Source organism: Phasianus colchicus, chromosome 3, assembly GCF_987193195.1.
Source record: "Phasianus colchicus chromosome 3, bPhaCol1.hap1.1, whole genome shotgun sequence".
NCBI classification, from domain to species: Eukaryota; Metazoa; Chordata; class Aves; order Galliformes; family Phasianidae; genus Phasianus; species Phasianus colchicus.
In genome coordinates, this window is record NC_143438.1 from 68,614,673 (window position 1) to 68,630,126 (window position 15,454).

Sequence of the window (15,454 nt, forward strand, 5' to 3'; positions counted from 1 at the left end):
GCACAGGGCTGAGGTGGGGTCCGAGAGCCGTGCGGAGCCTCGGGCAGCCTCTGGCGGCGTGACCGTGCACCGCTCGCAAACGGACTTGAGCCAAATTTCTGATGTGGTTTAAAGAACCGGATTCTTATTAAAGACAAAGTTACCAGAGCCTAATTTATATGTCGCCCAACTGCTCTCGTGTTCAACAGGCTCCGCACCGCCGTAACCGCGCCGTTCCCGTGCGGCCCCCCCCAGCCCCGTGCCGGTGTCCAGGCAACGGCGGCGGCGTCACTTCCTGCGGTACCGCCCCTCCCGCCGCGGCCCTCGGGCCGGCTCCGTTCCGAGCTCTGGCTGTTGCGGCGATCGCGACACGTGGCGCGGCGGGGCGGCCCCGCTGGCGCCGGTCCGGCGGGCAGCATGGCCGCGGCGGCCGAAGCGGCGGGAGGCGGAGGCAGCAGCCGGCACGAGAAAAGCCTGGGGCTGCTCACCACCAAGTTCGTGTCGCTGCTGCAGGAGGCCAAGGACGGCGTGCTGGACCTCAAAGTGGTGCGAGGGCGGGGCGGCGCGGGACCGCCATGGCCGCGGCTGAGGGGAGGCCGGGGCGGCGCGCAGAGCCCCGCGGCGCTGCCGGGAGCGGCGGGGGGGCGCCGGGCGGCTGTCAGGCTGCGGCCGTGCCCGGGGGCCGGGTCACCTGTCGGGTGCGAAGGGAGGCTGGAGCCGAGCTCCCGTGCAGCCTGACTGGCTTCGGTCGTTTGTTTTCACTTCGCGGTTGCTCTGTTTACTGACTCCGCGAACTGACGCCTATTTAAGGCTGTTTTCGGCCCGTTCCACGCGGGGTGCGAGGTAACGCGGCTCCCTGCGGCGTTGGCGCCGTGCGGCACTGCGACCTCCGCCCGAGCGCGGGATGATGAAGAAGGAGGTGGCATGAGAGCGGTGTTGGCCGGGCTGAGGATAAGCAGCCCGCTGCCTTGGTTACTCGAGTCCTTTCAGGACAGCTGACCGCGTTCCTTGGCTCGGTTAGCGGGCTCTCGGAGAGGAGGTGCCCCGGATACTTTTCGTGCATTGCTGTTCAGAGAGAGCTCTTTAATAATGTTACAGCGGAAAGTGAAACTTGTCAGTGAGCTGGGAGGGGTCCCGGAGGCGGTACGTTCCAGCTGGGCACTCAGGTGGGCGTACGTGGAACAGCGGGGTTGGGCAGCACGGCGGGATGGGTCGGTCGGGTGTTTGCCGTTCACCTCTGTGTGGAAGGAGTTCTTCGCCCACCAAGGGGAAAAGGCAGCACGTGTGGTCAGGGGAAGGTAAGCAGGCACTGCAGAAATGACAAAGACGTCTGCTCGGGGCTTCTATTGGAAACTGGTTTCTGAATGAGTGGACACGGTTTGTTTTAAGTAAGCACTAACCGAAGAGAACAAAACGTTGGGACTTTCGTTAAGTAATTAGTCAAAATGTACATTTTTTTGTAATCTGGCGTTTCTCATAAGTGAGATGTGCGTAGGGAAAAGTGAAAAGCAGCATGCATACCCTGCTGGTGTGCTCAGGGAAATGAGGGACAAGGGTGCCCCTGGAGTGAAACAGGGTTTTCCCAAAAGATGGTTCATTCATCGAAGATTTTTTTCTGTCGTATTTATGCATGTTGACCACCTGAGCAATATTTCTGTACCAAACTAAGTACATCATGAAGAAAACAGGTTTTGGAAACTCCAAGTGTACTTTGTCATTTATCAGTGGAAGAAGAACATTTCCTGGTGATCTCTGGGTACCTCTGTAACTGGCCGTCTGTGAAACAGCCCCAGGGATCACAGGTGCTGACCCTGTGCAGGTTGCTGCTCCTTACTCCGGGTGCAGGAAGCCCCAGCAGTTGTGTGTGTTGAACTTCGGAAGTGTTTTAGCACTGCCCACTTCTCTGCTAATGCCTGGCAAATTATGGGCGTGAGGATTGTCTTGAGGTTAAATCCTACAGGGCTCATTTTAAAATCAAGCAGATCTTCCAGAATAATTGCATAGCTGTCCCTGAATAACCCTGTGTAAGTAAATGTTGCTAAGGAAGTAAGCTTAAAATGTCAAGGGATGAGTTGGAAGGGAAAGAAAGCAAGCTCCGTTCAGAAATCCACCATTTGCAGGGAATGGATAAATACAGAAAGGTCACAGTGAGCGAATTAAGGCTAAGCCACCTGAAGTGACACCCAGAACAGTGTGTTCCTTCTGTTCAGCAGTGTACTCTGGTTTCCACCATGATTCCAAGTAGGCTTGGCTTGTAGCAAAATGACATCCCTGCCATACTCAGGGCTAAATGGTATTTCTGATCAACAGTGCAAAGTACTGAGTACCCTGAAATTTGTTTGCTTGCTGCTGAAGTTCATTCCACGGCAAGAGACAGAAAGCACTGCAAATGTGAGGACAGGAAGGGACTTGGGATTTGCAGCTATGATGGAGATTTTTCTTTTTTTTCTCTGGAAAGTCCTAATCAGTGGAGTCCTAAAACCTAAACAACCAGAACAAACAAACAGTACCACCAAAGACAAAATTTCCAACTGAAAAATTGTGTTATATAAGAACTTAGCCTCTGATCTCTGAAGTGCCTATCTGATGGGAAATCAAAAAGAAGATGGGGAAGAGATTGCACTGCTAAATTGTGCTGTTTCTATACCACAAAGAAGGTTCCTGATGTCCACTGCCATCCCCCTTGCATGAAGTTTCTTTAAAGGGAAATGTCTCTGATATGATCTAAACCTTTGTCCTTGTCCCTGGTTGAATCAGGACCTGGGGAAAAAAAAAAAAAAGTGCAGAAAGCAAAGTATTCATCAGGTGCCCAGGAAGTGCACATCTAGGAAGGCTTCGCATCAGGTACAAAAGAATCATCATGGACAGAATTACAAACAATCAAGCAGCTTGTTTCCTCTGACTTACATTGTGCTCTGCTGTCAGTGACATGTTGTGACAGCACATACAAACACACCATAGCTGGTCTGGGTCAGAAAGGGAAGTGGTGGTGGCTGCCAGAGTTGGCTGGTGTTCTGGCAGCTCTGAATGCTATTGAGGCTGTTTCATTGTGTCCTACCACTCGTCAGATGGCAAAATGGCTTACAGGACAATGTTGGGTTACAGTCTTGCAGCTCTCCTTCTGTCAGCCACTTTGAGAAATTACCCCATCCTCCCATATCCCAGCAGTTAGGGGATAACAAATTCAACATGCTGTTGGCCTCAGATACTTGTTTTGTTGCAGTGCTGCCATCTTCCCTTCTATTTCATGCCTTGTAGAAGGAATGCTGTTGGGTGGTGCAGATACCAATGGCAGCGCTGGCAGTTCACGTGAGCACTCCTCCCTGGTGAAGGTGGGCTTGCTGGCCTTGCCTCATGTGACTTCCCTCACCATCAGGAGGCCACACTTGCATGTCACTTGAAGCAGATGCTAAACTTCTGAATTTATCAATGAGGATCCTATTCTTGAAGGAAGAATTGTTTCTGAAAGGCAACAGTTCAAGTCAATTATTATTTGGCATTCTTTTCAGGGGAATGGGTTAGAATGTCTGTTGTTTGGCCCAAGTTGCTGATATTGCTGATACGCTCTCATCTCCACAGGCTGCTGATGCCCTTGCCGTAAGGCAGAAGAGAAGGATCTATGATATCACCAACGTTTTAGAAGGGATTGATCTCATTGAGAAGAAGTCAAAAAACAGCATTCAGTGGAAGTAAGCTTTGTCAATTCTTCATTTCTTACAGTGCTTGAGAGCAATACGAACTCCCTCCATCAATTTCTCCTGACTAGTTAACATAGGATGAAGTTAATGTTACTCTCAGAAATGAGCAATGCAACATTTCAGAATGACATCCAAGTTACAAATGAACTTCCTTTGTCTTTCCTTTAATTTGCACCCTTGATACATAGAATCAAGTTTAAAAGCTATAGAAGAGATACTTTCAGAAAACTTGAATTGCTACTTTCTACCTATCACTCACACTCTCTGAATCTGGGAGAGGTGTTGGGGAACAGTATTTCCACCTACCCATCCCTCTTAATTATTTTCTCTGGTCACTGAATTTGAAAGCATAACTGAAGTGTTAAGAGAGAAGGAGGGGGAAAGAGCTGTGAACCATCCCTAATATGGAAAAGCTACATTCCAAAAGAATATAAGGTTAGGTAGAGGAAAATCTAAATCTGATCTAATTTTTAAAATGCTCATTTTTCCCATAAAACGCTGCTGGGAGAGTAAATTTCCTTCATAATGAAATTTAGAAGGTTTTTCAAATTATTGAGAGCATACTTAGGAAGTGTTCTTTTAGATTTTCACTTTTTGTGGTTTCATGAATCTTTATACTTTTTTTTTTTTTTAAGAGGAGTAGGTGCTGGCTGCAATACAAAAGAAGTTGTGGACAGGCTGCGGTATCTTGAAGCTGAAATTGAAGATCTAGAGCTAAAAGAAAAAGAATTGGATCAGCAGAAACTGTGGCTACAGCAAAGCATCAAGAATGTTATGGATGATTCTACAAACCACCAATATCCTTTTCAAGAAATGGTGTGCATCTTGGAACAAGAATTAAAACAGCAATTAAAGCATAGGTAAAGGGTAAAACATGATGTAATCCATTTCATCCAGAAGCAAAGGCTGAGGAATACTATTATTTTTTTCCTCTCTTCAGGTTTTGGTTCAGTAAGACTATAAATGATGTTTGCATGTATTTTTAAGCTCTGTGGTTGTACAAATGGTAACCTGAAAATAATCTAGCATATGTATGTATTGCAGTAATTTTTAATTCCACGGTATAATCCTGTTATCTGGTTTTAAATTGATCGTACTGCCATTAGGCACTTGGATTTACACCTTCATAGCTGTATTTTACATGAATCTCCCCCCTACCTTCCCCATCTTTTACTTTCCTCTCTTGAAAAGTTAAAGCTATCACCCAAAGATAAATTGAGTTGAGTTGACAAAGGTCTGAAGCTTGTTAGATTCAGAACAGGAAAAATATCCTGTGTGTAAACATTCCATAAGCAGAAAGATCCAGCCGTATTGCTTGTAATGTGTTTATCTGTCTTGCAAGATACTGTGCAAAACAGACACATCTGAAATTTAGAGCAGGAAAATGCCCTTCTCATTGATAGGACTGATGATAAGTACTTAACATTACTTGCAATTGCTCTGCAGAAACTGTACCTATAAAATTTTGTAGTAAAGGAGATTTAAGTAAGATACGAAGAGAAATGTGCCATGGGAGAGTTAGCAGTGGAATTAATCCCCCAGGGTAGAGGTTGGAATATCCATCACTGGATGTTTTCCAGAAAAGGAGAGGCAAACAACTGTCTGGAATGTTTTAATAATTGATCCTACCTTGAGGCAGGGGAACGGGTCTGCAGATGAACTCTCAAGTCCCCTCTAGCAGTCTTTTTGTGTGATTTTTGGGACATCTTGATATACTGTTGCATTATATAGTGTGAAGTTAACGAGGTAATTGGTGTTCTTAAAAACAAGATTTTACATGTTTTCTGTTTGAAAAGAATCTCTTCTCATTCAAGCTATTCAGCTCCTCTTTCGGTATTTTCTTCACATATATAGTTAAATTATTCTAACAGTACAGAACTACGTTATTTTTACAATAGCCATTCTGAACATCATAAATCAATCCTTGATTACACTTTTGAGTAGCAGCAGTAAGCTTAGGCTTAGTTTGGACAAACTTCTTTTTAAGGCATCAAATACCAGTTTCACATTGCTTTAAGAAAAATGTTCCTTGACATAAATTACATTTTCATATGTCACCCATGAAGATATCTGTAACTGTTTCAATGGTGAGTTGCTCCTACACTGTATCTCATGAAATAAGGGATTTCCTGATCTTCTTGAAACTCAGCTTGCTAACTAACCTGCCTTTCCCTACAAGTATTTTGTGTTTAGAATAATATTCAACAGTGGTCAGAAGTAAACAGATGCATCTTCTACTGTTCATGACCCTCAGGTTCTAGTGTAGTTACAGTCACAGATGGTATGGAATGGAAGTTCAGCTGTTTGAGAGTGCTGGTTTTGGATGTCTTTTTCTCTGTTCACACTTTGCAGGAGTTTGCCTCTGACCTTGACAGAACCAGGGACAGGGCTTGCAGGTCTGTCTCATCTGAAGACTAGCCATGTCTAGATTTCTTTAGGTTTTCTGATGACAGCTTGAGTCAGAAGGAATTCCTTGTGATGTTACATGGGGCCAGCTGGAGTTCAAAGATGGGACATTGCTACTAAACAAGAAAGATTCTTTCTGTACAGGAAGTTTGAACAAATTGCCAAGAACTGCTGGCAGAAATTATTTCCCTTGACACTCTTTCTGGATCCCGAGTTACTGAAGGGAGTATTCTTGTTCAGCCTCACCTGAGATGAAAACCAACTCTTTGCCACAAGGAAAGTTGGGATTCATTTTGAACAAAAAATGTAACATTAGAGAACTGCTGTTGAGTTTTACAAAACCAGCTGTTGCTCAGAAGAATTAGTTGTTAGAAAATATGTAGGAGGTTTAATATACCAGTCACATTGTACTTAGTGTAAAATATATCTCAAGTGGTAGGGGAAAAAAAGCATCATTCCAAGTTATGGATGAAGGCAAATTGATGTGTCCTGACTTTAATAATTTGAAATGCACATAGCAAGCTACAGGTGAGTGTTATGGTCATCTGTTACATCTGAATTGGATGTGCTGCAGAAGTTCTAAGTTCAGGTATTTGAAAATACTGACGTTGAAGACAACAACTGAAATGGTTTTTTGCTTTCCTGTGTCATCTGTCCTCAAAGCAATTAAGTAAGCTGAATGAAAGAGATGCTTTTGCTGAGAAGGAAGCTAGTTAAATATTGGGTTTTGGATCTTACAGGGACTATGTAAATCCCATTGTAAGTGTATTTGTGCTGGAATTATGCAGTATTTTGAGTAGCTTCAGAGAATTATTCTATCCTATTTGAGTGGATATCATGCAAGATGTAAGAAAAACATGCACAGTTAACACTTTCTTAAAAATTGCTATTTAACCAGGAGACACACTTCTAGCAATTCAAGCACCTTGTGGTACACAGTTAGAAGTACCTATACCCGAAATGGTATGTACTGGTTTCTTGTTTACCTGAGTGCTGTAGGGGGACAGTGGAAAAGAAGAGGTATATTATAGCTGAGGATTTATCTCTGGCTGTGATGAGAGAGGCAGGAAAAATATTAAGCTAGTCTTAGTTGAGGATGGAGGTGTTAAGTGGGAAAAAGTGTTGTTAGTTTTTTTTTTTTCAGCACACCTAAGTCTATGTATACAAATGAGACAACAATGATAACTCATCTTGTATTGGAAACAAGATACAATAGTTGGTTTCTTTGTCCTCTCTTCTCCCTAAATCTTAAAGTTTGCAGCCTTGCAGTTTAGGCATAATTGTCTTGAATTCCCTTGAGAACATAATAGCAGTAACTTTTATGTGTCAAACTTCAAATGTATTGTATTGCTAAATCACAACTTCCATGAAAATACCTTTCAGATTTATTTGTAGGTGTGGTTTAGATGCTATTCATGTTTAGTCATGTAGTAATATACTGAATAGAGAAACACACTGCTGACTTCTTTTTTGTTGAAGGGTTTGTTAGACTGGGCAGGATTAGAGGAGGAAGCCATATTACTTAACTCTGTCAATCTTTAATTTTTTTTTTTTTTTAATTGCATTGCTCTGTTTTAAATAGGGTTGATACCTTACATAGTTGGGAGAGAGTGTTGCATGAAGCATGACAGACACAATGCTTTTAGAGTGGTGAAACTCACAGGAGAAGTTTCAGAAGCTATTTTTAATGAGGCTAAGCACAATCTGATATCAGAAGAGCATCCAAAGCTAGGACCAGGAAGCTGGTCCAGTGATACTGGGTCTTTGTTCATCCGTGCTGAAAACAGTTCAGGCAATGGTATGGTTCCCTGTGTGGTGAAAGCAGTTGTGATGCAGCTTTTTTGACTTTTTGTTGAGGACAAAAGCAGATGATTTAGTATTCCATCAGCAACTTCAAATGGGATTCGTTTACTTTCATTCCCTCCCCTCACGCTCCTTTCCCACTTTCCTCATCCTCATTTTTTTTTCTGGAACATACTTGCTGAAAACCTGTTTGATGAATTAGCCTAGCAAAAAGAATGCCTAGAAATCAGCTAAGAAATTGTTTCTACTGACTCACTGATTCTGTGTTCACTTGGTCTGAGTGTGAACTTAATTATTGTGGAATGGCTGGTCCCAAATAAGATGGTTCTGAAGCTCCATTTAAGAAGAAGAAATCTAAAAGTATACAGATCTTCTATCTGTTTTGTTACTGATAAGATGTAGCCCTATTGTAGGTTTCATGTAACTTGAGTTCAGAACTTAGTTAAGTGTTGTATGTTTGTGTCTTGTGTAACTGTTCTGGTCAGGTAAATGCATAACAGAATTATTATCTGTTTCCTATTAGATCATTTATATTTGTTTTAAATATTTGTTTCCTGTCTGAATATGATTTGATAAGTCTGACAATCAAAATTTCTTCCTAGCATTTTAATTAGAAGAGTACTATATCTTCTGGGAGGTAAAAAGTACATCAAGAATTCTGTTTAAACATCTTCATGGGTTACTATGGGAAATAAGTCTATGCAATCACTATTTTTGGTACAGTTCTGAATTCTGTGGGAATTATTACTTTCTTAATACACCATCTCTACAGGGCCAGAATGGACAGAAGAAATACCAGATCAATCTTAAAAGTAGTTCAGGACCTATCCATGTACTGCTTATAAACAGAGAATCAAATTCCTCCAAGCCTATGGTGTTTCCAGTTCCTCCACCTGATGACCTTGCACAGACCCCATCTCAGCCTGCAGCTCCAGTGACTCCCCTTAAACCTACTCCAGCTACTGAAAATCCACCAGAATGTGGCCTTAACCAGGAACAACAATTGCCAGAAACAACAGTGGACACACGGTCAGGTGGGTCTGAATTATTTTTCCACCTAAGATGGGTGGAGAAGGGCTTAGGGGGAAGAAACAGAAATGGTGATAAATAGAAGAAAGGCGTATCAACAATTTGCATAACATGGCAGGTGTCTATTAAGAAACTATCCCAAGGGGCTTACTAATGGCTTTCAAGAGGTTATGGAAAAGCTTCTTCCTCTTCTGTGCTCTGATTGATTTCACCCAGATTGATGAAACAGATTTTCCCCTTATCGCTTGTTGTCTTACACCGAACAGGTTTTGCATGTGATCCTGGTTGTTAATCTGAGATGTTTTTCCAGAACGCAGGGAGGAATGAAATTGTCAGCCTTAGATGGGAGTATATCATTTGAACACATACCTTTTTGTGAAGGAGATAGTACAGGCTCCAGTTCCAGCTTTTATGTCACAAGGTCACTTACTTTTTTCCACATAGCCACAATGAGAGACTGCCTGAATATCTGTTTGTTTTTTTTTTTTTAATTGTAATTGTAGGAAAATATGGAAATATTTAAGAAAATGTTGTCACTATTACAGTCTATGTTTCTGAGGGATCCTGATAAAATTGAGTTTGCGAATTTGGAATGGGGAAGAGATTCTTCTTACCTCAACACAGACATTAGCTGTGTTGTCCTCAAGAGAGAAAGCCAGGTGCAGGTCTTTTACATTCCTTTTTACAGTAATAGATTTTATAATGTGTTTTTGTGTCTTTGTAGAAAGCAATTTGCAGCAGAACAGTACAACTCCAGCAACTCCTTATTCTAGCCTTCCAGACTCAGTGTTGTACCCCAGCCTTTCGGGAGATGTCGCCCAAGCTACAGCGAGCTCCAACGACTATCAGGCTTTGCTCCCTTTGGACGTTAATTGTATCCTCAAGCCAAACTCATTTGACATAGGAAAGATGGAGGAGCCCACAGGTAGGAAGAAACAGTTGCTCAGTGTTTTTGTTGTTTCCTGAGCCGTTCTTTTTGCCAAGCTACCAATGAGTTACAAGGATTAAGGCTTGTCCCACAGAGGAAATGACAGGCCTTTGTTTATCTCCCACTGAAGCCACAGAGCCAGTTCTGGGTAGCAAGCTTATTTTGAGCAAAATACCTTTCTTTGCTATCAAATAAGCTACTCATTGCACATGGCTTTAGGGTTATAAGAGATTGACTGTACAGCTTGAGGAGAGCATGAGAAATTTATCAGGAAAAACTGAGAGATAAAAACAGGAATATATTTTAGATATCTATACAGCACACTGTCTCCACAGCTCCTAGCATGTGCATGTGAGCTTTACTGTACTTTACAGTTCAGCATTGTAATGCATAGAATCTGTTGACTGCAATAAACGCATGCTCCTGTTTTCACAGGAAATATTGGTGGGGATATTATTGACGAACTTATGTCCTCTGATGGTAAGTATTTAGCATCCTTACTTGCAGATATTAGAAAAGTAGCAGCATGGTTTTTATATGAACAGCACTCTTGGTAGGTGTCTTAAATCTCTTATCAAGAGCCAGTATGATACTACTTCTTTCCCCTGTACTGCCTCTTCTATCTTTGTCATTCTCATCTTTGCACCCCTATCTGTTCCCTGCAACGCTTTAATTTAACAGTCAAAATATGAAAGCCTTAATCCAGCAAGAACTTACATGCATGAGTAACTGAACAGTACTTAATTTGAGAATAAATAAAGAACAGGTTGATGACTCTAGTGCTGCCTCAAAAAATCTTGTTTAATTCTGTTCTGCCTCAGGCCTCTTCCATGAGCTCTGAGCAGATATTTCAGAGCATATTTACATGCCTGCGTACAGATTGATACTTGGCCAGGTTCTCTTACACTGGCAGAACAAATACAACCCTTTTCTGGTCTTGCATCTCCTTGGCCATATGTATGCAGAACTGAGCCACCACTAGTGGTTCCATACACTCCATGACTCCCTGCTGTATCTCACTGAACCCAGCTGATTTAGTCCTTTTCCCATTTAACTGTGCTGTTCTGTGAACAGCTTGTGTTAATATCTGCCTTTTAAGCAGGCAGACTTGGGGCTTATCTAGAAAGAAACATGCAGCTACAAGATCTAAGAGGGAAGCTGGAGTTATATGCACGTGACAATAAAATATATGAATAAAACGGGAATACCCTCCAATTTTAGAACAGCTACAATGTGCCCAACTCATCTGCATTAATCTTCCTGAGGTACAGCTTGAGGACTGAGGCTTCTCCTCCTGCATTACCCAAAAAGGGCTTCAAGTCCATGCATGAAATGCAGTGCAGAGAAGCTGACAGCTTCCGTTTTTCTTCTGTAAAATAGGGATAATATTAATTTCTTTATCCAGAATAAATATCTGAAGACTAATACATACGATATTGTAACAGGAAGGAGATAAATATAAGTGATGGCTTTTTGACAGAATTTTCAAAAGCTGCTTAGGAGTTCCTTCGCTGCAAAAGGAGAGAGTAGGTCCATACTTCACAGCTTTCACTCCACCCCCAGTAAATTTATGTAAGATACTAAGAACAAAGGTGTAGACATGTCACTTACTTACTGCCTCAGTTTGAAGGCAATACAGGTAGTCACAGTATGTGTGAGATTATCAAGGCAATATTTTACTTAAGACTAACCCTGGCACTGGTGATGATGAACATACTGGATTGTGAGATAGGACTGATATTCCAAGTGTTTTAACTTAAACTAAACTATTCCTGCTTTACAGTTTTTCCTCTCTTACGACTTTCTCCTACTCCCGGAGATGACTACAACTTTAACCTGGATGATAATGAAGGAGTCTGTGATCTCTTTGATGTGCAGATACTAAATTATTAGATATTGTGTCAACCAGACTACTTATCTACCTCTAACGATAACATTCTAGACTTCTTCATAACCTAAGTATTTGAATAATGAATGTATAACTTCTTAGTTCACTGACTCTGGGAGTATATTTCCTTTTGCTTCCTTTAACTACTTCACAAAACGAATTTAACCACCAGAAAAAAAGGGCTTTTATCAGAATCTTGGCACATTTTTCACCTGAGTGTCCTTTATGTAATCCAATGATTTTGGAGTTTTCTTTTCCAAGGAAAGCAAAAATGCTTTATAGGCTTCTGATCATTTTTTTTCAAAAATGATTAGGCTTTTCTCACAGTTACCAGCATTTTTTTTGAAGCTTTACTGCCGAGAAGCTGTCAATATTTTTTAACGTTCCCATCAAATTTGAAACTTCCACTGCCAAGCTGAAAAGTGAAGGATATCAACTTGAGTTATGCTTAATTGTTTCAGTGAACCAATTTTGTGAAGTGCCTTCTGTTTTAGCACTTTAAGTTTCTCACACTGACTTCTGACATTCCACTTTCCTAGATGATAGGAAAGGTCTGTTTGTAGTTTGTATTAAAGTGTGCCAATACTTGTATATTAACAAGATTTTTTTAATAAAATTTTACAAACAAAGCCTGTGTGACCTTCAATTCTTGGAATCTCTTCATTATCCATTATGTATTACAGCTGTGATAATAGATCTGTGGCAGCGTCCACATTTGCTGGTTCCTCTTCTGAAGGTGTAGTAACCTTATAAAAGAAAAGTTTCAGTTTAAAGTACAGATCAATTTATTTTTATGATTGGGCAAGAAAAAAAAAGAAAAAAAAGCAGCCAAAGATTTATGCTCCAAGTGAAAGACAGAGTGTCACATCAGTAATGTGCATAGCCCAGTGGAAAGAGGCACACCTTTTAGTTCAGGGAATACTTAGGACAGCACAATTTTGAAACAGAGATGAAAAATACTATTGCTTTACACTCCAAGTGGTCAAATTGAATGTTATGTCATGTACAGCCCTACTAGCGCAGAAGTAGTGGGATAGTCCAAGATCCCAGTCATGTGCAATAGCAAACTAGCAGCAGTAGGGCTGCTGGCACCAACAGCCTTGCTTGGCCTCGTGCTGTGTCAGCAGCACTATCACGTGTGCTTCCTTTCTTCTTCAGCCTCACCCTGGGGTATTTGGCAGTTGTTCTGTTGCTCCCAGCCACACAGAAAATTGATGACCCCAGGCACAGTACTCAGTCTTGTCCAGTTCCCTCTACTTCCCCACCAATCAGGGTGGGTTCACCTGTACTCTGTATAATCCCGTTGCCCTTTTGTCCCCTATCTGTTCCCCCAGCATAATAGTTATAGGGCACTTGACAATGCCAGCCAGATTTCAGCATTACCCTGCAACTGAAGTTAATAAAGCTGGCTTTGTCATTTTAAAGCCACTACAAGAATTGCCTGCAGCCTTTGTGTCAGAATATAATGCTTTAAAAATGTACATCCCTTTCACTTCCCTCCTCAGATTTTCACAAAGAGAAATTACCTTCTGGTTCTTTGGAGGTTCTGCTGCAGTACCTTTTGATAGTTGCTGTACTTCTTTCTGAATTTCAGCAAAAGCTTTGTTTATCTTGCTCACTTTGTCAGCATTTGCAATGTTTATCTGCAGGAAGAAAAAAAAACAGCACACATTGATGTTCTAACTGAAATTGCACTGGCATCATTTTTGTACAGTTGTTAACTAGCTAATGTTATATGCATATCTTACAACATTGCAGTAGGAATGTTTTTATACTAGAATTCTGGTTGTCAATTATATTGCTGAGTCATGTACAAATGTTGTAATAAATGCAAAATTATAAAAGCAGTCAGACTTGCTGTGTTGGGAAAGGAGCTCACACCGACCCACCACGCTCTGGGCAGGATCTTGGCCATACAACAGCACTTCACATTGCACCTGTTCCAGAAGCATGCCACACATCCAAAACTGCAGGCTGTTCCAAAGGCTTTCATTCACATCTCAGCAATTTACATAGGCAGAAGCAAACTGTGAACTCTTACATATATTTATGCCTTTTGCCTTCAAAGCTGCTGTAATTTCAGAGTGTGGAGACATTAACAATAATTCCATTTGTTCCTGAGACAGTGGCCAGGAAGACCAGCAGTAAGAAAGCGGGGGCATGAGGCCAATAAAACAATCTATTTAGATTAGAGGTTAATTGATAATAAACTATAGGGTGACTCAGGAAATACAGGTTCAGCTCCAAGCTCAAATTAGAGCATATGGGGCTGTGGGCAATTCAATTTACACAGGCCTTCTGTTTTCCATGAGAGCCTGTTGGCAGCTCCCAGCTTCAGCAGTGCCGAAAATGTCAGTTTGTGTACCCAATACCCTTTGCTCTCAGGCAGGGACTGCTTGCACAACGAGGCTCTGCAGCTGGGATGCGTGTCTGCATCAAAAGCTGTTTGAATAGTTATTATGGAGCCTCACCCATTGAAGAACAAACCCATTTAAACATTTTTTTGAGCATTTTTACAATAATGCTCAAAGACATGCAAATCCCCAAAGGCTTAATGAATTAAAGAATACGGTTTCAAACACACAGAATAAAATTTTACTCCTAATAAGCTGCTGAGTTCTCACGAAGATGCTTTTAAGCCTGTTCCTCCTTTTATTATACACAGCCCTTTAGACTAAGTGCAGATTTCACGCCAGCAATGTGAAATTGTTTCGGGGCTCCTTGTTTATTTCCACAGTTTGTTGTGTTCCTGTCAGCCAGATTAACCCATCAGGTGGCTTTCTCTTGTAGAATGAGATCTCAAAGGGCCTTTTTTAGGAGCTGCCATTGCACTCTGCACAGCAGACCGAGCGGTGTGCAGTGGGGGGCAGTGCCTCAACACCGTTCTTGTAAAAAGCTTTCCTTACATCCAGTCTAAATCTCCTCTCTTTTAGCTGGAACCCATTTCCTCTCATCCTACCACCCCAGACCTCCAGCTCTCTCAGCCTGTCCTTGTAGGTGTTCCATCCGCGGATCATTTTTGCGGCCCTCCGGACAAGCTCCAGCAGGCCCACGCCTCTCCTGCACCGCGCTCTCCCCATGCGGACGCAGCGCTCCGGCCGCTCTCCCACGGCAGCGCAGCGGGGCAGATCACCTCGCCCTGCTGCCCGCGCGGCTTCCGATGCAGCCCAGGAGAACCGCGGCCGCGACCTCAGCACGCGCCAACCCGCAGCCCCGAGGAAAACGCGGAGCGGCTCGGCCCCCGCCGGCTCCCGCTCACCTTCCTCAGCCCGGAGGTGACGGGCCGCGCCCGGCCCTTCCCGCGGGCCTTCCCGGCCGCAGCGCCGCGGGCGATAGCGAAGACGTTGGCCGCCTTCGCCGCCTTCCGCGCCCGGCTCTTCCCCATGGCCGCCGCCGCGAGCAGCCGGCGCGCGCCTGACGTCACGACTGAGCGCCGGGGGAAGCCCTGACGTCACCGGGCCGGGATTCCCCTCCGCGGGGCCGCCGTTCGCAGCTCACGGGATGTTGGCGACGGGCGGCGCCGGCGCCGGGCAGGGAGCGGGGAGCGGCAGCGCACGGCGACAGCCCCTCGGCACGGAGTTCGAACGCGCAGAAGCGTTTCCGCGTGGGCTGCGCGGGGCCGCATCCCGCCGGGGCACGCCGGGGGCCGCGGGGCGATGGGGCACCGGGAGCCGCCCCGCCGGGCTGTGGGGGTTGGGGCGGCCCCGAGGGGCCGCGCCGCGG

The 15,454-nt window shown here is 43.6% G+C and overlaps 2 protein-coding genes across 3 annotated transcripts; one reads left to right on the forward strand and one right to left on the reverse strand.

Moving 5' to 3' along the window:
• The first annotated feature begins 289 nt into the window (after positions 1-289).
• Positions 290-12,226, forward strand: E2F5 (E2F transcription factor 5). Of its 2 annotated transcripts, none has more exons than XM_031590947.2 (9): positions 290-525; positions 3,559-3,668; positions 4,313-4,474; positions 5,721-5,764; positions 6,982-7,046; positions 8,659-8,920; positions 9,640-9,840; positions 10,279-10,323; positions 11,627-12,226. In XM_031590947.2, exons 1-9 carry the CDS (start codon positions 397-399, stop codon positions 11,734-11,736), a joined length of 1,128 nt encoding a protein of 375 aa, XP_031446807.2. In that variant the 5' UTR covers positions 290-396; the 3' UTR covers positions 11,737-12,226. The 2 variants fall into 2 exon arrangements, with proteins under 2 accessions (XP_031446807.2, XP_089993903.1); XM_090137777.1 differs by lacking the exon at positions 290-525 and adding an exon at positions 1,108-1,277.
• A 91-nt stretch (positions 12,227-12,317) lies between these two features.
• On the reverse strand, positions 12,318-15,165 carry RBIS (ribosomal biogenesis factor). The gene is made up of 3 exons (XM_031590950.2): positions 14,991-15,165; positions 13,258-13,374; positions 12,318-12,477 (listed from the first exon to the last, which is right to left on the reverse strand). The coding sequence occupies exons 1-3, from the start codon at positions 15,114-15,116 to the stop codon at positions 12,409-12,411; spliced, it is 312 nt and encodes a 103-aa protein (XP_031446810.1). The 5' UTR covers positions 15,117-15,165; the 3' UTR covers positions 12,318-12,408.
• Positions 15,166-15,454: the final 289 nt, after the last annotated feature.